Source organism: Pongo abelii, chromosome 22 (assembly GCF_028885655.2).
Source record: "Pongo abelii isolate AG06213 chromosome 22, NHGRI_mPonAbe1-v2.0_pri, whole genome shotgun sequence".
Lineage (NCBI taxonomy): Eukaryota > Metazoa > Chordata > Mammalia > Primates > Hominidae > Pongo > Pongo abelii.
In genome coordinates, this window is record NC_072007.2 from 56550377 (window position 1) to 56572680 (window position 22304).

Genomic DNA, 22304 nt, shown 5'->3' on the forward strand with positions numbered 1-22304 from the left:
CTTCATACTCCACCTCTCTGTCATCTGACCACACAGCCTCCAGCTCCAGGGGAAGACGTCACTCATTTTCTCTTCCTCTCCTCCTTTTCCTGTCCCACAAAAAAACTACGCAAATGCCAGCAGGAGATGCAGAAGAGGCCCGCCTGTTTCGCTAAACCCCTGCGCCCTGAGTGTCAGCCCTCAGACCTCTGTGCTACAGGTGAACACCGCAGGTCCCGCAAGTAGAGGGAGGCAGAGGCCCCTGCAGGTGCACAAGCTTCGCCCACAGGAGCTGCCCAGGGCCTCTACAGGGAGAGGGCACTCCCCTCTCTGGTGCCAGCTCCCACGTGTGCAGCCTTGGACCCTGCAGGGCAGGAACGTCAGTCCCACTGGAAGGGACTTCCAGCTACCCATGGGCTCTACCCCACAGCTCCACCCAGCAACTGCCCCTCACCACTGGCCCTTCACCAATTATACCACACCAGCATCCCCTCACCAACATCCCTCACAAATGTCCCCTCATGGTTCCAACACCAATGTCCCCACACAAATGTCTCCTCACCATCCCAACATCAATGTCCCCTCACAAATGTCCCCTCACCAGCCCAACACCAATGTCCCCTCACCAATGTCCCCTCCCAGCCTCCCCTCCTGAGTCCCCTCCCCAGCGTTCCCTCCCCAGCCTCCCCTCCCAGAGTCCCCTCCCCAGCCTCCCCTCCCAGCCTCCTCCCTCCCCAGCATTCCCTCCCAGCCTCCCCTCCCTAGCGTTCCCTCCCAGTCTCCCCTCCCCAGCGTTCCCTCCCAGTCTTCCCTCCCAGCCTCCCCTCCCCAGCGTTCCCTCCTAGTCTTCCCTCCCCAGCGTTCCCCCTCTCCAGTCTCCCCTCCCAGTCTCCCCTCCCCAGTGTTGCCTCCCCAGTCTCCCCTCCCAGTCTCTCCTCCCCAGCGTTCCCTCCCCAGTCTCCCCTCCCAGTCTCTCCTCCCCCGTGTTCCCTCCCAGTCTTCTCTCCCCAGCGTTCCCTCCCCAAGTCTCCCCTCCCCAGCATCCCCTCCCCAGTCTCCCCTCCCTGTCGCCCCTTGCCGGCCGGATGTGTAGGAATCTTTCATGCTGAGTGATGATGGCCCTGTGCCCACATACCTTGGGTGTTTTTTCTCCCTGTAGGATTCTTGTCATTTGTCTTGGACGATGACATCTTCTTTCAGGAACAAGTATGTTCTATTTTCAGAATGGGTAATCTCTCCAATAAGGCATTTGAGTTTTCTGCTTCACTCAAGGACGCAGTCATCTTTTTAACATCCTGCACTACCGTCTAACAAATACATTCATACTTCGTCTATCTCATGTAATAGTTCATCTGGAAGTAATCTGAGAGTATAGTGATTTGTTAAATTGTTTTTTAATGGAGAACTTCTCTGGAGACAGGAAGCTGGCCTGGCAGGGAGCTGAGGCTGGGAGGAAAAGTCTCCCAGGAGCTGCTGGTTGAAAGGTGGACGGGAACTGAGGACGGGGCCAGTACCGTGCTCCGTGGGGCTGCCCAGACCCACCGGGAGCTGCACCTGGGAAGCAAGACTATCCTCCTTCCAGCGTCGAAGGTCCTGCTGTTCCCAGGGTTTCTGTCCCATGCACAACCAGGGCCCCTTTCCCTCAGACGAGGGGCCTTGCAGCCCAGGGACCCGCACTGAACCCCAGGTGCTCCGAATACCTGTGACCCTGTCCACTGTGGGCTGCACTGGGTGTCTGGGGACCCTGGCGCTGAGGTCTGTGACCTCACGCTGTGACCCCATTCCCTCTAATCCCGGCTCCCGTGGGCCACTGACCATGTGTCCTGCTCCTGCCCCAAGACCCGCAGCTCAGCTCTCAGCCCTGCCCCCAAAACCGCCAACACACAACACAGGTTTGGTGCCAAGACTTTACTGGAGGTCACATGGGACTAAGGGGTCTTCTGTCCCTGCCAGCGCCTCCATTCCCGGGCGACGCCCCGCTGCCCGCCCACCTATCCTCCGGGCCCCACACGAACAAGCTGTGTCCCCACCGAGGTCACAGCTCTGCCCTCTGGGGATGGGCGAGGGAGGGGCCACAGAGCCGAGAGAGGCCTCCCGCACCGTCACTCCTGCCGGGTCTCCAAGCAGTCCAGCACCAGTGCAGCCTGAGTCTTGGCTTCCTGAAGGAGGCTGGAGACGCGATGGTAGATCTGACGGACACGGGGAAAGAGGGGTCTGGGAGTTCCCGTCTTCAGCCTAGCTTGCTGGGCAGCAACCTCTGACCCCCGCTGCCCACGGCCAGTCGGCAATCACCCTGAGGCTGTGAATCCAGGCCCCCACATGGGGTCCGGGCACCACACCTGCTTCGTGCTCACCTGGTCCTTAAATGCCTCGTCTGTGATGTCCCTCAGGTTGATGAGCACGTTGAAATATGCGCCGAACACGCCCGTCTCCAGGGCTTTGGCCGCCACCTGCAAGGACCCCAGGGAGCCCCTACATGGATCAAGGCTGAGCAAACTGCTGGAAGGAGGGTCTCTGCCTGAGGGGCTCCGGGACAGGCCGGACTTCGTCCTCCTCCTCACAAGGAGCCCAGCGCAGCCCCCGCTTTCGCCCCACAGAGGGGAGCCGCCACCAGGCCAACAAGCTCAGCACGGCTCCTGGTTTCTTCCACCACTGAGCTTAGAAAATGAAATTTCCTCTTATCCAAGCAGGGCTCAGCCCCACAGGAGGCCTGGGAGCAGTCACGCTGGAGGCTCTCTGCCACTCTAGGAGCCAGGACCACAGTTCTAGAGGCAAAGTCATCCCCTGGAGGGCCCCCAGAGACAGCTTCAGGCTAACGGCCCGCCCACTCCAGGGCCACTTCCCAGGGACTGAGGGGACACTTCTCTGGGACCAGATGCTGAAAAGAGGTGTCTTTCCTATAAAGACCCTGAAGACCATGAGATCTCAGGGCGGCTGCAGAAAGTGCTGAGCCCATAAGACAGACATTCCTTGTCTGGGACCCTCTGCCCAGCCGTGGCCCCTGTCAGTGTGATGCATCTATTTCCAGGAGCTGCCTTGTGTGCTTCCTTGTTTTGTTGTTTTTGACACAGGGTCTTGCTCTGTCACCAAGACTGGAGTGCAGCGGTGTGATTACGGCTCACTGCAGCCTCAACCTCCCGTGCTCAAGCAATTCTCCTGCCTCAGCCTCCCAATTAGCTAGAACCACAGGCACCACCATGCCCTGCTCATATGTATCTATTGTACAGCCAAGGTCCCACTATGTTGCCCAGGCTGGTCTCGACCTCCTCTATGCAAATGATCCTACCGCCTCAGCCTCCCAAAGTGCTGGGACCACAGGCATGAGCCATTGTGCCTGGGCTGACGTAGGTGTTTTCTAGAACAAGACAGTGGGGTGATACAGGGGGTCTTGGGGGAGTATACACTTATACAGTGGTCAGGGTGGGCTCTGCAGACACATTTGGGTCTCCGTCTGTGGTGCGACCATGAGCGAGATCTTAGCAGGCAGTGGACACCCCGGCCCTGTTGGAGTAAGCCAAAGCCCCGGGAACTGCCCGTGAAGTGAGGTCTCCCCACCTGGCTCAGCCCAGCAAACCAACATGCTGTGCTCTCCAGCGACTCAGCCCCAACAGCTGCTTCCTGCTTTGCAGCAGGAGACCTGGGGTCCCCCGGGCCCCCCTACCTGGAGGTCTGACCGGCAGGCCAGGTTCCCACACCGGGCCAGTTCCTGCAGCGCTGGCCATAGCGAGGCCACCGTCTCCGCTAGCGTCAGCGGCACAGAGACTGCCCGTCTCAGCCCCTCCTGTAGGGCCGCTGTGCGCCTGGAAGGAGCAAGAGGAGAGCCTGGGCACAGGGGCACACACACAGGCAGGCAGTGGACACACTGCACCCCAACAGGGCTGAGCAGGCTGCAGAAGCGGGCGATGGGAAGTCATTCCCAAACACCCAGCACGCCCAGGCCGACCACGCTCCGTCATTCCCAAACACCCAGAACGCCCAGGCCAACCACGCCCCGTCATTCCCAAACACCCAGCACGCCCAGGCCAACCACGCCCTGTCACAGCACCCAGGTACCCAGGATCCTGGCCAACTCCCCAGACACAGAGGCCCCCCGTGCAGCCGGCCCTCCAGGCTCACCTGTCCTTTTCCTCAGGTGTGTTCTTGGGCAGCCTCATTGCTTCCTGCCAGAAAAAGACAGAACCACTGGGCGAGGGACTGTAGGGGGAGCAGCCATGCCGTCTGAGCTCCCACAAGGGGCCGTAGCAAGGAGCATGTCCCAGGCAGGGACCAGTTCTCTAGGAACCAAGCTTCTGTTGGGCCAGTGGTTTACAGCCCTTGGCATCAGGCCTGGTGGAGGAGCGGGGTGGGTGGGGTCAGGGGCACACAGCAGATGGTCAGAGACCCGGGGATGTGAGAAGCAGACAGTTCCCTCAGGGCCCTTATTCTCAGCTAAAGAGCCTGAAAGCCCAGGAGGTCCCCTGAGCCCTCAGAACCTGTAGGACAGGAGTGGCTCTGGGCCTGTGTCTCCAACACAAGCAGCTGCACCGCCCCCAAGCCTGGGCATGAGAGACTCAGACTGTGCAGAAGGACTAAGAGCAAACCTCAGAGCCCCTCACATCCCTGCCCCGGCCACAGGCGCTGGCCTTTCCTAGGTGCTCACGTGTGTAGCTCACGGCGTCACCTGAAGGCATTCGGCTCCTCGGACCTACCCCGTGTGGACGAGCACGGTTGGGGCCACACACCAACCTCCCAGGGACCCACTGGGAGCCCTACTCACATGGGCTGTGGCCAGAGCCCCGGCCGAGGGGTGGTCAGTGGGGAATGTGCTCACTTCATCTTGGAAGATTCAGCCATATCTCCATCAGAAAGTCATCATCAACGGCCCCTACCCTCGGCCATGGACGAGAGCAAATGTTCCCTGGGCCCCGGCCAGATCTGGATCCTTTGACCGTTCCGACAGCGGTGATCGAGGAACAGAAATGCCCAGTGTCTCCCTGACTGGCTGGGGCTTCATCTGGACCAGGCCTCCTGGCTGCAGCCCCTCTCCCAGGCTGTCCTCTGCACGAGGGTCTGCAGCAGTTGCAGGCGGAGGCAGGACAGCCATCCCCATGCTGTGACTCAAACTACGAACACTCTCTCACAGCCAGGCCTTGCGGTGTCCGTGGTCTCCCTAGGCAGATCTTGGCCGAGGGTGTGCTTCACGTGGCCACATCTGTGTCCAGCCGAGGCCAGCCCGCCCAGTCGGGTTTTGTTTTCTGTGATTTATCGTGAGGCTTGGTTGTGTTGGCGATGGGGAAACACAGTTTTCTATTCTATCTGGAAATTACTTATGTATTTGGTGCAAGGTAAAGATAGTTCCTTATGTTTTTCAAAAGTCGACCTTTGCTTTGCTCACAGGGAGTGTAAACCAACCCAGCACTCCCCGTCCACCTTCACACGTGGCACACAGGGAGTGTAAACCAACCCAGCACTCCCCGTCCACCTTCACACGTGGCACACAGGGAGTGTAAACCAACCCAGCACTCCCCGTCCACCTTCGAATTGCTCACAGGGAGTGTAAACCAACCCAGCACTCCCCGTCCACCTTCGAATTGCTCACAGGGAGTGTAAACCAACCCAGCACTCCCCGTCCACCTTTGCGTGGCTCACAGAGAGTGTAAACCAATCCACTGATTGCGACCACTGATGCCTGGCGCAGTCTCACCCTCCCCGCTCATGTTTCTCTAAACCACACGTCTTGGTTTTTTCCTGCCTCTTGATTACATTTTCATCTACATACTTTTCCTCTCTACTTAATTATTCAATTATTCACCTTATTTTAAATTTCTAAATGTAAAGTTGTTCCTATGTTTTATATACGTATGTTTACTTTAGAGACATGGTCTCGTTCTGTTGCCCAGGCTAGAGTGCAGTGGTGCAATCACGGCTCACTGCAGCCTCAAACTCCGGGCCTCAAGCTATCCCCACTTAAGCCTCCTGAGTAGCTAGGACCACAGGCGCCTGCTACCACGCCTGGCTTTTTTTTTTTTGGTGGGTAAATACAGGGTCTTGGTGTGTTGTCTAGGCTGGTTTCAAACTCCTGAGCTCAAGGGATTTGCCCATCTTGGTGTCCCAAAGTGCTAGGATTTCAGGTGTGAGCTATTATGCCTGGCCTATTTCCAATATTTATATTTAAATTCATGACTGTCTTTAAATGCCTCTCCGGGTCTAAAGTTCATCAACCCATTAAAGTCTAGAAAAGATCATCTTGTTCTGGGGAGGCCATTTAAACTGTGATACAGGACCCAAAAAATATAGTCAGGATTGATACATTCCACGACATAAAGATTAAGAGTCATTGTCAGAAGCCCCCACCCGCAAGGTCCAAAGACGAACAACAAACGGGGAAAGCTGAGCCTAGAACAAGGCCTGACTCCCCTATTTAAAAAAAAAAAAAAAAAAATAGAAGCGAAAACCCCAAGAGAAACTAAGATAAAAGGAGTCAAAAAATATTCACCAGATAACTTCCTGAAAAGGAAGTAAAAACCACCGCTAAATGTACAGAACATGCTTAACCTCCCCGGTAATGAGAAGCGCATCCCAGAACGCAGGGCTCCGCAAGCAGGTGTTAGGTGCCCTGGGCCCCCCTGGGGGGGGGTGCTTCCGACAGTGGAAAACGCAAGGGCCAGGCTGGGAGCCGGCAGGGCTGTGCGCGAGGGGAAGGAAACGCGGAGCTCTGAGGCAGCAAGAGAGGCGAGCACTGGGCGGGCTGTGGCGAAGGCGGGGTGAACCCCCGAAGGGCCCATCTATTGTAAAAAGTAAATAAATGAAACCCGAATTTTTAAAATGACTGGAAAAGGTAATCAGCGTCTACACCTCCCTGCAAACAGTGTGTCCGGAATTGGTTCCTTCTGATGTTCAAATATGTCCGGAGTTTCTTCCTTCTGGCGGGTTCGTGGTCTTGCTTGACTTCAGGTGAGGCCGGAGACCTTCGCAGTGAGAAGCTCTTAAAGGTGGCGCGTCGGGAGTTGTTTCTTCCTTCCTTCCGGTGAGGCCGCAGACCTTCGCAGTGAGTGTTAAGCTCTTAAAGGTGGCACGTAGCGCAGTTGTTGGTTCCTCCCGGTGGGCTTATGGTCTCACTGACTTGAGGAGTGAAGCTACACACCTTGGCGGTGGGTGTTACAGCTCATAAAGGTAGTGCAGGCCCAGAGAGTAAGCAGCACCAAGATTTATCTCCAACAGCAAAAAGAAAAAAGTCACCACAGTTCAGAACAGTACCCGACTTGGCCGGCGCCCCTGGCTTCGGTGGCCAGCTTTTATGCCCTTATTTGGCCCCACCCACATCCTGCTGATTGGTCCATTTTACAGAGCGCTAATTGGTCCATTTTACAGAGTGCTGATTGGTCCGTTTTACAGAGTGCTGATTGGTCCATTTTTAAAGAGTGCTGATTGGTGCGTTTACAAACCTTTAGCTAGACACAGAGCCCTAACTGGTGCGTTTTTACAATACTTTGGCTAGACAGAGAAGTTCTCCAAGTTCCCACCCCATTAGCTAGACACAGTGCTGATTGGTGTGTTTACAAACCTTTAGCTAGACAGAAAAGTTCTCCAAGTCCCCACCCGACCCAGAAGCCCAGCCAGCTTCACCTCTCCACAGGACCAGAACGGGAGCCTCAGGCGACTCCCTCTGCAAATCCGGGACTGTTTATCCGAGGCCCTCCTCCTGGCTCCCTCTGTGCCTGTGTGTGGATTCCACGTGCATTTGGGGCCTGCCTTCCTCACCCAGCCTTGCAGGGTAGACTTCCCAACTTAGGGCTGGGGGTCTGTGGCCCTCCCAGAAACACAGGCGCCCCCACTGCCCTGCTCCGGAGGCTGGGGCACATGTTTCTCTCTCCCTCCCTCCCACTCTGTCCCTCCCTGTCTCTCTCCCCACCTCCCTCTCTCCCCACTCCCCTCCCTCTCTCCCTACCCCCCTCCCCATCTCCCTCTTGTGGGCAGCAAGCCAGCCAGGTGCCCCAGGCAAGAGACCAAAGGCACGAGCTGTTTTAGTGTAATAAAATATATAAAATAACAAGAGTTATACTAGATATAGATCATAGATATGATTATATATAATTATTAATCATTAGTTTGTAGCAATTACTCTTTAATATTATAATAATCTTTGCTCTGCAATCATAACCTAGGAAAAACCAGGCCATACACAGATAGGAGCTGAAAGGGCACGGTAAAAAGTAACCAAAAAACGAGTGTGAGCTCTTTGTCAGGCCCAGGCAGGGCCACTAGAGGGCTCCTTGGTCTCGCGGTAAGGCCAGCGTCTGGGAAGGCGCCCGTTACCAAGCAGAGCATGGTCTACGGTAGCGTCAGTGCCAAAGAAAAGCACCCGCTACTTAGCAGACCAGAAAAGGCAGTCTCCCTTTCTCCAGGGGAGTTTAAAGAAGACTCTGGTCCACCACCTCTTGCAAAGGGCCCGCCCGCAGTTACCCTGAGGCCTAATTGTCTCCCTGTGATGCTGTGCTTTAGCACTCACGCTCCTGTTTCACTTTTATGTTCCACTCTGCACACCTGGCTCCGCCCTCTAGGTAACAGTAGCAAACTTAGTAAAAGTATTAAAGTCTTTAATCTTTCTAAAAACAGCATTAAAAAAATGATGTAAGCTGTCCTCTCTCCACCTCGGCTACCTAACAGGGAAGGGCCCCCTTTGCGGTGGTCGTGTGACTCACGTGACCGTATCAATCATTAAAGATGACTCACACTCTTTACCCTGCCTCTTTTGGTTTGTATCCAATAAATAACAGCGCAGCCAGGCATTCAGGGCCACTACCGGTCTCCGTGTCTTAGTGGTAGTGGTCCCCTGGGCCCAGCTGTCTTTTCTTCTCTTTGTCTTGTGTCTTTATTTCTACAATCTCTCATCTCTACACACGGGGAGAAAAACCCACAGGACCTGTAGGGCTGGCCCCTACACCTTTCTCCCCTCTCTCCCTCTCTCTCCCTCCCTCTCTCTTCCTCCCTCTCTCTCCACCTATCTCTCCCCCACCCCCTCTCCCCCTCTTCCTCTCTCTCCCTCCCTCTCCCTCTCTCCCCTCTCTCTCCTTCTCTCCCTCTTCTCCCTCCCGCTCCCTCTCTCCCCTTTCTCCCTCTCTCTCCCTCCCGCTCCCTCTCTCCCCCTCTCCGTCCTCCCCTCTCTTCCCCCCTCTCTCCCTCTCTCCCCCTCTCCCTCTCTCCCCCTCTCCCTCTCTCCCCCTCTCCCTCTCTCCCCCTCTCCCCCCCATCTCCCTCTCCCCTCTCTCCCTCTCTTCTCCTCTCCCTCTCTCCCCCCTCCCTCTCTCCCTTCCCCCTCCCTCTCTCCCTTCCTCTCCCTCCCTCCGCCCTCCCTCTCCCTCTCTCCCCCCTCTCCCCCTCTCCCTCTCTCCCTCTCTCTCCCTCCCACTCCCTCTCTCCCCCCTCCGTCCTCCCCTCTCTTCCTCCCTCTCTCCCCCTCTCCCTCTCTCCCCTTCTCCCCCTCTCCCCCTCTCCCCCATCTCCCTCTCCCCTCTCTCCCTCTCTTCTCCTCTCCCTCTCTTCTCCTCTCCCTCTCTCCCCCCTCCCTCTCTCCCTTCCCCCTCCCTCTCTCCCTTCCCCCTCCCTCTCTCCCTTCCCCCTCCCTCTCTCCCTCCCTCTCCCTCCCTCCCCCCTCCCTCTCCCTCTCTCCCCCCTCCCCCTCTCCCCCTCTCCCTCTCTCCCTCTCTCCCCTTCTCCCCCTCTCCCCCTCTCCCCCATCTCCCTCTCCCCTCTCTCCCTCTCCCCTCTCTCCCTCTCCCCTCTCTCCCTCTCTTCTCCTCTCCCTCTCTTCTCCTCTCCCTCTCTTCTCCTCTCCCTCTCTCCCCCCTCCCTCTCTCCCTTCCCCCTCCCTCTCTCCCTTCCCCCTCCCTCTCTCCCTTCCCCCCCCTCTCCCTCCCTCTCCCTCCCTCCCCCCTCTCCCTCTCTCCCCCCCTCCCCCTCTCTCCCTCCCTCTCCCCCTCTCCCTCTCTCCCTCCCTCTCCCCCTCTCCCTCTCTCCCTCCCTCTCCCCCTCTCCTTCTCTCCCTCCCTCTCCCTCTCTCTCCCTCCCTCTTTCTCTCTCTCCCTCCCTCTCTCCCTTCCTCTCCCTCTCTCTCCCTCCCCTCCCTTTCTCCCCCCTCCCTCTCCCCCTCCCCCTCCCCCTCCCTCTCCCCCCCTCCCTCTCTCCCCTCTCTCCCATCCTCTCTCCCCCTCTCCCTCTCTCTCCCCCTCTCCCTCTCTCTCCCCTTTCCCTCCTCCCCTCTCCCTCCTTCTCTCCCCCCTCACTCCCTCTCTCCCCCTCTCCCTCTCTCCCCCTTCCCTCCCTTTCTCTTTCTCCCCCTCCCCCCCTCCCTCCCTCTCTCTCCCTCCCTCTCCCTCTCTCTCCCTCCCTCTCCCTCCCTCTCCCTCTCTCCCCCCTCCCCCTCTCCCTCCCTCTCTCCCCCTCTCCCTCCCTCTCTCCCCCTCTCCCTCCCTCTCTCCCCCTCTCCCTCCCTCTCTCCTCCTCTCCCTCCCTCTCTCCCCCTCTCCCCCTCTCCCTCCCTCTCTCCCCCTCTCCCTCTCTTCCCACTCCCTCCCTCCCCCCTTCCTCCCTCTCCCCTCCCTCCCTCTCTCCGCCATCTGCCTCTCTCCCCGCTCTCCCTCTCTTCTCTCCCCCCTGCCTCTCTCTCTTTTCTGCCCTTCCCTCCTGTCCTCTCCTGGGCTGGAACTGCTTGGGGGCATCCTGACCTTGTCACTGCCGTTTCCCAGGCTCTCTGGCCCCCGCCCTAGGGTCTGAGCACCCAGCACCCCTCTGTGGGCACATCCTGCCAGCTGATGCTCATGTTCCTGTCCCGTTTGGAGGGAGGTGGGGTCACTGCCTGCCTGAGTGGGTGTTATCTGAAGATGGTGTTTCTGTCTTCTGTTGTGGCTAAAACGGGTCCTCTCTGGCCTGCCTGAGAGCACTCATCACTGTGTTCCCGAGATTCTTGCAGGCTTCTTTAGGGGCCCCGCCTTGCTCCAGGTCTGTGGGGTCCCCCAAGCCTGAGCTCCTGGCTCCCCTGCTGGGAGGGGCCTGTTCCCTTGTACCAGCTGCCATGGCCTGTGAATGTGGGGTCACCCTGGCCGAACCCTCAAACCTGCCGGGCCCAAGCACTTGCCAGGGTGAGGGCGGTGCTAGTGGTCAAGGTCCAGACAGCGGCCAGTGGTGACGCCCTCAGGCCACTCCTGGTCCCCAGCCCCTCCCCAGCCAGAGGCTGACCCGCTTCTCACTGGGGGCCCAGCTGGGGGTTCGCTGTTGGGGGGGCCCGGGGAGCCCTGCTGTGGCCGCCACTCACCAGGTAGGCGGCGAAGGCCTCGGCGTCGGCATCCACCAGCGTGGTTAGCTTGGCCGAAGCCTCGCGGAAGGGCGGGATCAGGCGCCGCATCGTCGCGTCCAGGGGCTGGAATTGGCGCCGCCCGTAGGTCATGAGGCCCACCATGGAGCCCAGCGCCGCGCCCTGCGAGAGAGGTGGATGTGGGGGTCGCAGGGACCCCAGACGGCCCGGGACCGCCCCCAGGAATAGCGAGGGGCCTGGGTGATCCCTGCGGGGATCCCGCCCCTGGGGGGTCCCACCCGTGTGGCCCCCGCGTCTCCACCCAGGGCGGCCCCACCGCGCCCTCCCCACCCCGCGCGCCCTCCCCCCAACAACAGCGCCTCCCCTCCCCCTCCCCCTCCCCTCCCCCCGCGCTCACCATGGCCGCAGCGGCCGCCGCCACCGAGCCGCCCCCGGGGGCCGCCGAGCGGGCACCCACCTCCCCCACGAAGGCGCGCAGGGACTTGCTGCCCAGGCCTCGCTCAGGCCCGCGCTCAGGGACCAGGTACCTGCAGGGTGGGCGCGGCTCAGCGGGTCTGGCTGGGGTTGGTGGGGGGAGCGCAGTCCTCCCGGGGCGGCCCCAGGACCCACGCCCGCCTGCAGCCACGGGGAGGTGATCACTCGGGTGAGAACCTGCGGGGACCCGGCCGGGGTCTCTGTGCCCCGCTCACCCCCCAGACCCCGGCTTGGCGCAGGCCGAGTAGACGCCCAAAGGGAGGCGCTGGGAGGACTCAGCCGGTCTCCACGCAGGGACCCCAGCGCCCCGCAAGGCCCGAGAGGCAGAGCCCGGGAGGGGTGAGAAGAGGGCGGGAGGGCAGAGGCTCACTCGATGATCCGCTCCTTAGGGCTGAAGGGGCACAGGGAGTCCAGGCCCAGCCGGCTCACCACCTGGAAAAGCGCTTGGAGTGGAAACGGCCTCGGCGCGTCTCCACCACCAGGAAAGCCTCGGAACCCGCTGGTCCCACCCTTGCGGCAGCCGCCCCCTACCCCGAGCACACAGGCGCTTTTGCGGGGAGCAGGGCAGGGGCGTGGCTGGCACCCCCCACCTCTGCCCCGCTAGGACCCCTGTGGGCCCCGCCCCAGCAGGCACCCCGTACAGGCTTCTGGAAACAGCCATCACCCTGGGTTGCTCTTGGGGAAACCGAGGCCCAGAGAAAGGAGTTGCCCCCTGGGGACCCCTCAGCAAACTGCTGCTCATCCCTCGCCGCCCCCCAGCACCACTGCCCCATCGCTGACAGGGGCGGGCAAGATTTTAATTCACCAAGTCTTCACATCTAACAAGTCCTTAAAAGCTGAGGAACAGCCCCAAGTCACCCACACATAAACTTGTATGCCACAAAAGTGAGTTTTACCTAAATTCAAAATAAAGTTGTGACAGTCCCATTTAAGATTAGAATTCATTCTGCGAAACCCATTCGGAACACGTTGGCTATGCGACCCCCACCCCGCCCCACAGAGAGGGACAGCAGCCGGGCGGGGTGGAGAGCGCCTTCCCGTGGCCATAGAACCAGCAAGCCGCAAGGCAAAGCCTCCTTCCGCAGAAAACCCCAGGAAGATGCGGGGCGTTTTAAAGGCCTGGCTAAGCTAGCAAACAGGACATCATTCGAAACCAGACACGACCAGAAAGACGAGTCCGGAAAGGCCTGCCAGCCTGGAGCTGGGTCTGCCCTGGGGGCAACTGCCCCTCTCTGGCAGCCCCTGACGAGTGGGAGAGGTCTGGGGCCTTCAGAGTGGGGTCCGACTGGAGACCCCTGGAAGGTGACACCCGCAAGGATGAATTAGAAACAGCCACCCGCCAGAGGAAACAGTTGAGGTACTTCCCAGTCCCTGCCTTCCCTTTGGGTGAAGCAGGAAAACAAAAAAATCTCCTGGGAATTCCTAATCACAAGCCACCCTGACAAGGCTGCAGGCCTCACCCGACACCGAATTCACTCTTGTGTGGTTCCAGAACTCCAAGCCAAAAACTCAGCTTCAGGGGGTCCTCTGAGGCAGTGTCCACAAGCGCCAGCACAAACCCTCCTTGGAGGAGAAAACTTTGAACTCAGGTGTCCAAGAATTACCATAAATAAAATTCCAAAGAACATGCACTGGCAATCAAAAATCACACAACACAAAGCAAAGCAGCCTCACCACGAGGAGGCAGCACACAGCCACGGGCACAGCCAGACCTGTGCAGGCCGCAGGCGTGGGGCCCTTCAGGTAAAAAAGACAAAACCCCGGACAGTCACGGTGGCTCATGCCTGTAATCCCAGCTCTTTGGGAGGCCGAGGCGAATGGATCACGAGGTCAGGAGTTCAAGACCAGCCTGGCCAAGATGGTGAACCCCCGTCTCTACCAAAAAAAAAAATAATAATAATACAAAAATTAGCCGGGTGCAGTGGCACATGCCTATAATCCCAGCTACTCGAGAGGCTGAGGCAGAGAACTGCTTCAACCCGGGAGGTGGAGGTTGCCGTGAGCCAAGATCGCACCACTGCACTCCGGCCTGGGTGACAAAGCGAGACTCTGTCTCAAAAAAAAAAAAAAGAAAAAGAAGAAGAAGAAGAAGACAAAACACCACACTGGAAAGCAGATGGGGCCTCACACATAAGAAGACAAGGAAATGTGGAGAAGTGACAGCTGCTGCTTAGAGAGAAAGGATGACGTTGGAATGCTGTCACCGGCTCCTAAAACTCTGGAATTTCAGTAATAAACAGGTATTTACCTACTCAATACTTTAAACACCTTCAAGTACTCCCCACAACATATGAATTGCAAGAGGAAAAATAGTAACATTGTAGTGAAGGGCCCAGGAGGAAGGGGGTCGCCTTGGCCGAGTGACGGGTCCACATCGGCACCCTGAGAAAATGAGCATCGTGGGGAGTTGGCGTCTCTGAGGAGGACACAACACCATCTATGCTTTTCCTGCCAAAAATGCGTAACTGACTGGGCGTGGTGGTGCACACCTGTTGTCCCAACACTTTTGGGAGGCTGACGTGAGTGGATTGCTTGAGTCCAGGAATTTGAGACCAGCCTGGGCAATAGAGCAAAACCCCATCTGTACAAAATTAGCCAGGACTACATAGTGGTGCTTGCCTGTAATCCCAGCACTTTGGGAGGCTGAGGTGGGAAGATCACCTGAGCCCTGGAGTTTGGGGCTGCAGTGGGCTGTGATTGTGCCACTGCACTCCAGCCTGGGTGACAGAGCAAGACCCTGTCTCAAAAGAAGTAATAAATTAAATTAAAATAAAAATGCACAACTACATCTGGCCACAAGCAACATCAGACTAGTCCCCACTGAGGCGCTTTTAAAAGTCTGTCCTTTGAAACTATGTCAAGGTCAATGAAGGACAAGGAAGACAGGAACAGTTGGATGAAAGGAGAAAAGGTTGGCTCAGTGCTCTGTGTTACATGAACTGGATCATGGATTGGAGGAGAAATCACTATGATGGGAATCACTGGGACACTGAAGCAATTTGATTACGTCCTGAAGATTATTAGATACTAGGATTGTATCAGTGTTGAATTTCCTGATTTTGATAATTACACCGTGGTTATGTAAGAGAATGTCCCTATTCTTAAGAAACACAGCCTTAATAAATTAGGGGTAAAAGAGCACAACGTCTTCAACCCAACTTCTCAATAGTCCGGAAAAAAATATAATATGATTATACACAAATAAATGGGGCAAAATGCAAGCACTTGGAAAATATGGGTGGAAGGCAGGAGTGGAGGGCCACTTGTATCTTCTCTGTAAGAAATTATACAAAATGTAAAGTCACAAAAAATTTTGTTAACAGCCAGGAATACAACAGACTAGGCCACAAATGCACCAATGATTGAGGCTGGGTTTCAGAAAACCGCTGTGAATCCAGAGGAAAGGAGTGGCAGAGAAAGTAAAGACGGAGGCAGAGAAGACATCAAAGCTGCTGCAGCATCACAGGGTCCTACAGCTAGAGAACTAAATAACTGGGTCAACGATCTAATAGAAGAAAATATGCCTGAGACTAAACAAGGATGGAATCCACAAGTCACAAGAGCTAAATCAGTAAAAACACAAACAGACAAAATGTCCCCAAAAAATCCAGTCAAGTGGATTGTGCTTATTGCAAAAAACACACCTAAAACAAAGTGACCTCCAGTGAAAGGACAGACCAAGGCGGACAGCGGCTCTGCAGTGACCTCGAGTGGAAGGACAGACCAAGGCGGACAGAGGCTCTGCAGTGACCTCGAGTGAGAAGGACAGACCAAGACGGACAGCGGCTCTGCAGTGACCTTGAGTGAAAGGACAGACCAAGGCGGACAGCGGCTCTGCAGTGACCTCAAGTGAAAGGACAGACCAAGGCAAACAGCGGCTCTGCAGAGACCTCGAGTGAGAGGACAGACCAAGGCGGACAGCGGCTCTGCAGACGCTGCCACACCCCAGCAGGACCTGAGGCCCCAGTGGAACCCAGACTCCAGGAGCCCTGAGGCCCAGGTGTCCACAAGACAAAAGGAATCACTTTCTGAAGGAGTCGCTCCGTGGATGGGGATCTAAGTCCCATAGCTGAAAGCACACACATCCATAAGCTGCCAGTTCCAGGGGTGGAGGAAGCCCCGACAGAGGTGGTGAGAGGAGGCGCAGGCCCCTCCACGGGAGCATGCCGGCCCAGGAGGCAAGACCCAGCAGAAAGGGGTGGGGTGTCGTCTCCGTGGAATTTGCACAGCTGAGCATATCATAGGTCACAAAAAAACCTCAATAAGGTTTCTAAAATAAAAAGTGAAATCTCATCTTCTGAACACAAGTCAATAAAGTGAAGGGGGAGGACGGGGAGGGAAGCTGTGCCCCAGGGCTGTGAGCTCCGCCACCACCTCCCCACCCTCCCCGCATGCCCCTGTCCAACCCTTCCTCAGCAGCCCGGCCCACCAGCCTGATCCGCTGCTCCTCCTCCAGGATGAAGAGGTTCTCCTTCTCGCAGTAGAAGGCGGCCGCATCCAGCAGAGCCTTCAGGGGCACCAGGCCCACCAGCTGTGAGCCCACCACTGGGAGGCTCAGCTCCTGCCAAGGCACAGGCAGCGTCACCCCCTGGGGGCTGGCTGGAGAACGGCCCTGGCTGGAGGATATGGGGCCCCTGCCCTGCCCACGGCACAGATCTGCACGCCCCTCCCAGCAGCAGCGGCTGCTCCCGGGCTCACCTGTGCTTCTCGGCAGGTCTCCTCGTAGACCGTGTGCAGCCCCGTGACCTCAAAGTCCAGAAGATTGGTGGACACCTGAGCCAGGTTCTTCTCATCCAGGTACCAGCCAATGCCCTGAACCTTCTTCAGACGTCCTGGCTGCAAAGGAAGAGCGTTCCCCAGCCTGGGCTAGGAAGCTTATCCTGCCTGGCCCTGCCAGTCTCTCCTGGCGCTTGCGTCCCCCAGCTGGACGGGGAGGAGCCTGTGCCTGGGTGGGTGCTGTGGTTCTCCTCCGTCCCTCACTAAGCTGGCCGGGAAGGGCCAGAGAAACTTCTCTTGCTACAGGGAAACAGAGGCCCCAAGGGTCAGAGGCCGGACACCCACCCCGGCAGGCCCCCGCCCAGCCTAGGCCCTGCCTCCCAGCCACACTGTGTCCTAGATGTTGGGGGAATGCTGAGGGGTGGGGCCCTGGGCACCCCCATGCCATTCTCCCATCCCATCTGCTCCCCTGACACATCCCCTCAGTCCCGCACTTGTCGGGGTGACTGAGTCCACGTGGGGGGACTCTGACCTCTGCCCTTGGCTGGGGCCTAAAGCAGGACTTGGAGGTCCCTGTGCTTTTGTGCTGAGTCTGCAGGTGGGGAAGCCGGGTCCCAGGACCTCGGCTGTTTGTGGACCGGGGTCACTGAGTGGGGAACAGATGGGCAAGTGGTCCCTCCATCTCTTTCTCCAGGTATCTAAACCATCTGTGCAGGGGTGACGCTCAGACCGGGTGACCACTGCTGTGCAGACGTGGAGGGAAAGGCCTGGGGGCACCTGAAGGTTTGTAGGGGTGTCGGGGCTCCCAAGGCATCTGGAGGGATGTGGGGGGCCCCTGAGGGCACCTGGGACTCCGGAAGTCGCTGTTTCCCAGCAGTATAGAAATGCTGCCACATGTTAACAAAGGGAAGCCCTGCCTCCTTCCATGGAAAATCCCCACGAGGCCAGAGCTCCCCAGCTTCACTCCACCCCTGACCTGCCGACCTGCGCCGTCCCCGCACGGTGTGGACGGGGAGGCTGGGCCAGTCTGCAGGTGGGAGGCCGAACCCTGTCCGACCGGTGCCCCATCCACCACTGACCGCCCCGCCCGAGGCTCTCAGCCTCTAACCCTTTCCCGAGGGGCTGGGTTGGGCTCCATGGGGTCAGTGAACGGGGTCACCTGGTCCTTCCCTCGGCCCTGCTCCCGCAGGTTGAGCGCGATGCGGTGGGCTTGCTCCTTTGTGCTGAGTAGGTTGATGTTAAAAGCAATGAGGAACTTCCTCGCCCCCGTGGCCGTGGCCCCCCAACTGGGCACAAAGGAGCTAGGGCCAAAGTCGGGCGCCCACTCGGCCTGCTGGAGCTGTGGGCAAGTTTACCCTGGGGTGAGACATCCCCCACGGGAGGGAGCAGCCCCACCGTGGTCCCGGGAAGGAGGGGCCCAGCCCAGCCGCCCCAGCCAGGACAAAGGGGCAGATCCACTTCCTTCCCAGGCCCGACCACCCGGGGTGGGGCACCTTCTTAGGCAGGGCCTCGTACTCCCCAGCTCGGATGGCCGGCAGGGTCCGGCGACTGTCCATCCTGGCCGCTTCGCCATACAGGTACACTGCAGGAGAGCCCGGCGGTCAGGCCTGGACCGGCAGGGGGTCCAGGACTCAGTTCCTGGAGGACCCAGGTGGAGGGGCTCCCTCCAGCCTAACCCAGGAATGGGCCCCTACTGTACCCTCTCCCGGGGAGTGCCCGTTCTCCGCCTCGGATGGATGTGGGTGGTCCCAGTGGACCCTCAGTGTGGGCCAGCACCCCCGCCCACCCCCTCCTCAGAGGGCCCTGAAAAGGCGAATTGCAGGGTTAGGATGGAACATGTGGGACATGCTAACGGCAGGACGTTCATGCTTGTTTTCTTTGTATGATAAACAGAACCGCAAGCAACCACATAAATATAACGACAGAGAAAAGGAAAAACTCGTGAACTCGCACGCCAGCGTGACTGTGACGCGGGCGCTGTGTCGGGATTTCCTTCAGGGGGGACTGGCATGACAGTGACAGGGGTTACGTGTGCCCTGCACGGCGGCGTGACGGTGACAGGGGTTACGTGTGCCCTGCACGGCGGCGTGACCGTGACGTGGGTTACGTGTGCCCTGCATGCTGGCATGACAGTGACAGGGGTTACGTGTGCCCTGCACGGCGGCGTGACCGTGACGTGGGTTACGTGTGCCCTGCATGCTGGCATGACAGTGACAGGGGTTACGTGTGCCCTGCACGGCGGCGTGACTGTGACGGGGGTTACGTGTGCCCTGCACGGCGGCGTGACCGTGACGTGGGTTACGTGTGCCCTGCATGCTGGCGTGACTGTGACGGGGGTTACGTGTGCCCTGCACGCTGGCGTGACTGTGACCTATGTCCCTGCCTCAGGATTTCTTTCCAGGAGAGCTGGGTTGGTGCAGCCTGAGCCCTGGGAGCGCTGGGTTGGTGCAGCCTGAGCCCCTGGAGCACTGCGTTGGTGCAGCCTGAGCCCCGGGAGCGCTGGGTTGGTGCAGCCTGAGCGCTGGGGCTGGGTGTGCACTTTGTCCCGTTTGTCTCTGTTTGTCTCGTATCATTTTCTTGATTTAGTTAATTTCCCAAAGTGAAATTATTCTACTCTAGAAGGCGTGGACTTTAAGGCTCTTGGTTTGCCTGTGCAGCTGCTCTGCGGTGCAGTCTGAGGAGGCCCCGGGCCTGCACGGCCACAGGTGACACTGCGTTTATTTCAGTATTGAGGGAGCTGCGCTTCTGCATGGTGGCTTTTTGGAACACTCTGCCCTTGCAAGAGCAGGGAACTGCGGATACAGAAGGAGCCAGTAACCCGCACCAATGAGACGGGAGCGGAGCGAGGGGGCGGGGGACACACTCACCTGGCACGTCCAGCTCCTCTGCCAGCCGCTGGCCAAAGGCCTGGGCGCAGAGCACACACTCGTCCATGCTGACGCCCCTCACGGGGATGAAGGGGCAGACGTCTAGGGCCCCCATGCGGGGGTGCTCCCCTGCGGAGAGACGGCGAGGCCGGGCGCGAGGCCAGGCATGGGAGTGGGTGGGAGCTCCAGGGGGTTCTCGGACCCTCTGTCCTCTCCGGCCTGGGCAGCCCCCAGTGCACACACCCAGCGAGCTGCTCACACTGACCACAGGGAGGAGGCCGGCCCTGGGCACTCCCAGCCCTGCCCCAGCGGAAGCACCAGCCCCTCCCAGGACAACGGAAGTTCCTGTACCATCCTCCCAGCCAGGGTGGGGAAGGTCATTCAGCCCAGGAGCAGCAGCAGCCTGAGCGGGTGGTCTGGCATCTCTGGGATAAACCTGTCCCTCTCCTAACACAAAAATAACTTCCCAAGGGCTGCAAAGCTCAGCTCTCAGGCAGCCCTGGCCAGGCCAAGAGGGGGCGCTCGAGGCTGGGTTCCGGCCACCCCAACCCCCTCCCCTGAAGCCGAGCACCCACACTGCGTTTCCAGAGCATTCTTCTCACTAGCTGTGTCCCTCGCTGTGGCTACACCAAGCCGTGGGTCGGCGCCCACCCCAGGGGACGCCAGCCTCCCCCACCTTTGCCGCCACCGCCCAGGGCTGGTCACTTAGAGATAAGCTTCTCATTGGTCCACCCGTCGGGATCACTGTGAATCCCTGGCCTCTCATGAGTGGCCCAGCCCCTGGCCAGCGCCCGTGTGTCCACACACCTTTGGCCCTGCCCGCCCACCGAGGTGTTTGGCTTGTGGGCTGTTGACAGGTCAGCTTCCGGGCAGCCCTTCCCCCACCAGTGCCTGCTCCAAGACTGGCTCTCAGCCCCCTTGACGTGTGGGCAGGTGGAGGGGGCCCACAAACCTTCCCTGGCGTGGCCCCCTCCCCCGACCCAGCCGTGGAGGTGGCCCGGTGCTGTAGGAGCGTGGTGACCTGGGGGTCCCCCAGAGCACAGCCATGCAGGCAGGCTGGGGGCCATAACCCCCACACTCCAGGGTCCTCCTAGGAGAGCCAGAGCCAGCCCCACTGGACCCCACATTCCAAGCCTGGGCCCCAGGCCTACTCCCTTTCCCAGGACACCAGGACAGGGCTCCGCCCCAACATTCCAAGACACGGCGGCCACAGGAGAGCCCAGAGACCTCACCTTGGTGCCTGCTCATGTCGATAAGTCGGGAAGCTACCCGGGCAGCGTTGAGAGCCCCCTCCACCACGCACTCCGGCGGCCCCACGAAGGTGTACACGGTGCGGTTGGTGGAAGGGCCTGCGTCCACATCCAGCAGCACGCAGCCCGGGCTCTGTGTGATGGCTCCAGAGATGGCGTCGATCACCTGGGACACAGGCCCGGCCCCCACACCTCAATCTCCCCATTTGAAAGAAGGAAAAGGAGCTTGGAGGTGGCTGCACCCCGAGACACAAATGGGGGCTAAGGAGGCGGGCCAAGCCTTTGGGGGCTCTCCGACAAGCTGAGCTCCCACCAAAAGTGCCTGCACACAGCGGCCGCCCGGGAACCCTCACAGCAGCCACAGTTACTCTGGCCCAAGCACGGTCCCCACAAGGGGCTGCAGGCGGTGCCTCCAGGAGAGACGCACAGGCTCTGCCCCGACAGACAGATGCCAGAGACGTGGCCGGGGATCCAAGAAGGTGACCACAGGCGCAGGTTACAGAGGGGCCAGGACCCCCACCCCCGAGCAGGGGAGGGACAGATCACCAGCACGGGGGAGGGGCTTGAAGGGCCTAGAACCTTCCGGGTGGCAGGACTGCTGGGAGTAGGGGCTCAGCCCCAAATCTTGCCCTGTCCCAGGGCCTTGGTGCTGGCTGGAATCCCAGCATGACGAGGCCTCCCTGCACCCCTGCAGGTGGCCCCTGTGGCCTGGTGCTGCCCTCTGGGAGGCCTTCCAGGTGGCCCTTGGGGCCTGCATTTGTTCCTGGAGGAGCCTGGACCTCAGGGCTGTGGATGGCGAGAGGCCGGACCTGGGGGCCTGCTGCCCGCTCTGTGCCTACTTCGTTTTGGGTCCAGTGAGGATGGTGGCTGCAGGGTGGGGGCTCAGCAAGCTAACTCCAGTGGAGATGGAGCGGCGGCGGTGGGGACCATGCTGGGCAACTTCGTGTGACCTCACACAGCCCTTTCGGTCAGTGGCAGGAGCCCCATTTTCAGGGGGAAGCACCAAAGCCCTTTGAGGCCTAGAGATCTGCCCAATCCCCCACCGAAAGCACCCGAAAGGCCCCTGAAGCCACAGCCAAGCCTCAGCCCCCACGAGCACCAGTTGTGTTCCACCCACCCCTGGGTCGGGCACTCCCGAGGCCCCCCAGCCACAGGATGTCCTTGGGGCCCACAGGCAGCGGCTCCGCCCATCCTGGGAAGATGACCCCCAACACCAAGCCCACCACCTCCTCCGCCTGGGCCTCAGCCACTCAAGCTGCCCCATCAGCCCTGGATGCTTGACCAGCTCCTCGGGGCCTCACCTCCTGGTTCTTCCCCTCCGAAAAGTTGGGGACGCATTCCACCAACTGGGACATGGCCAGCACCTTGATCTGGATGCTCCTCTCTGGGCAGATGGAAGGACAGGGCCAGTGCTCCGCAGCCGCCGCCAGGGCCTTTATACGCTCACCGGCAGCACCTCCCCACTGGCTTCTCATTAACCAGCAAGGCACAAGGAGCACTGGGGCCACGGTCCCTGTGCAGGCGCGGAGTGGGGAGCTGCAGAGCCACCCTGGGTGCTGTTGACCCGGAGGGGACGGCTCCACTCAGCCAGTGTGGGTTCCCGGAAAGAAGTGCATGCCGGGGCAAAGGGGTGTGTGCTGAGGACCCCCAGGAGCATCAGGCCAGCCTGGCTGGAATCCCGTCGTGACGAGGCCTCCCTCTGCCCCTGCGGGTGACCCCCGTGACCCT

The 22304-nt window shown here is 59.4% G+C and overlaps 1 protein-coding gene across 2 annotated transcripts; it reads right to left on the reverse strand.

Moving 5' to 3' along the window:
* Positions 1-1040: 1040 nt before the first annotated feature.
* FTCD (formimidoyltransferase cyclodeaminase) lies at positions 1041-21931 on the reverse strand. 2 transcript variants are annotated; one of them, XM_054542733.2, is made up of 14 exons: positions 21878-21931; positions 20559-20742; positions 19327-19455; positions 17953-18041; positions 17619-17798; positions 16442-16579; positions 16173-16304; positions 12114-12175; positions 11667-11796; positions 11270-11431; positions 4096-4139; positions 3641-3779; positions 2334-2429; positions 1041-2148 (listed from the first exon to the last, which is right to left on the reverse strand). In XM_054542733.2, the coding sequence occupies exons 1-14, from the start codon at positions 21929-21931 to the stop codon at positions 1888-1890; spliced, it is 1800 nt and encodes a 599-aa protein (XP_054398708.2). In that variant the 3' UTR covers positions 1041-1887. The 2 variants fall into 2 exon arrangements, with proteins under 2 accessions (XP_054398708.2, XP_054398707.2); XM_054542732.2 differs by having other exon boundaries at positions 1041-2168.
* Between the last annotated feature and the right edge of the window lie 373 nt (positions 21932-22304).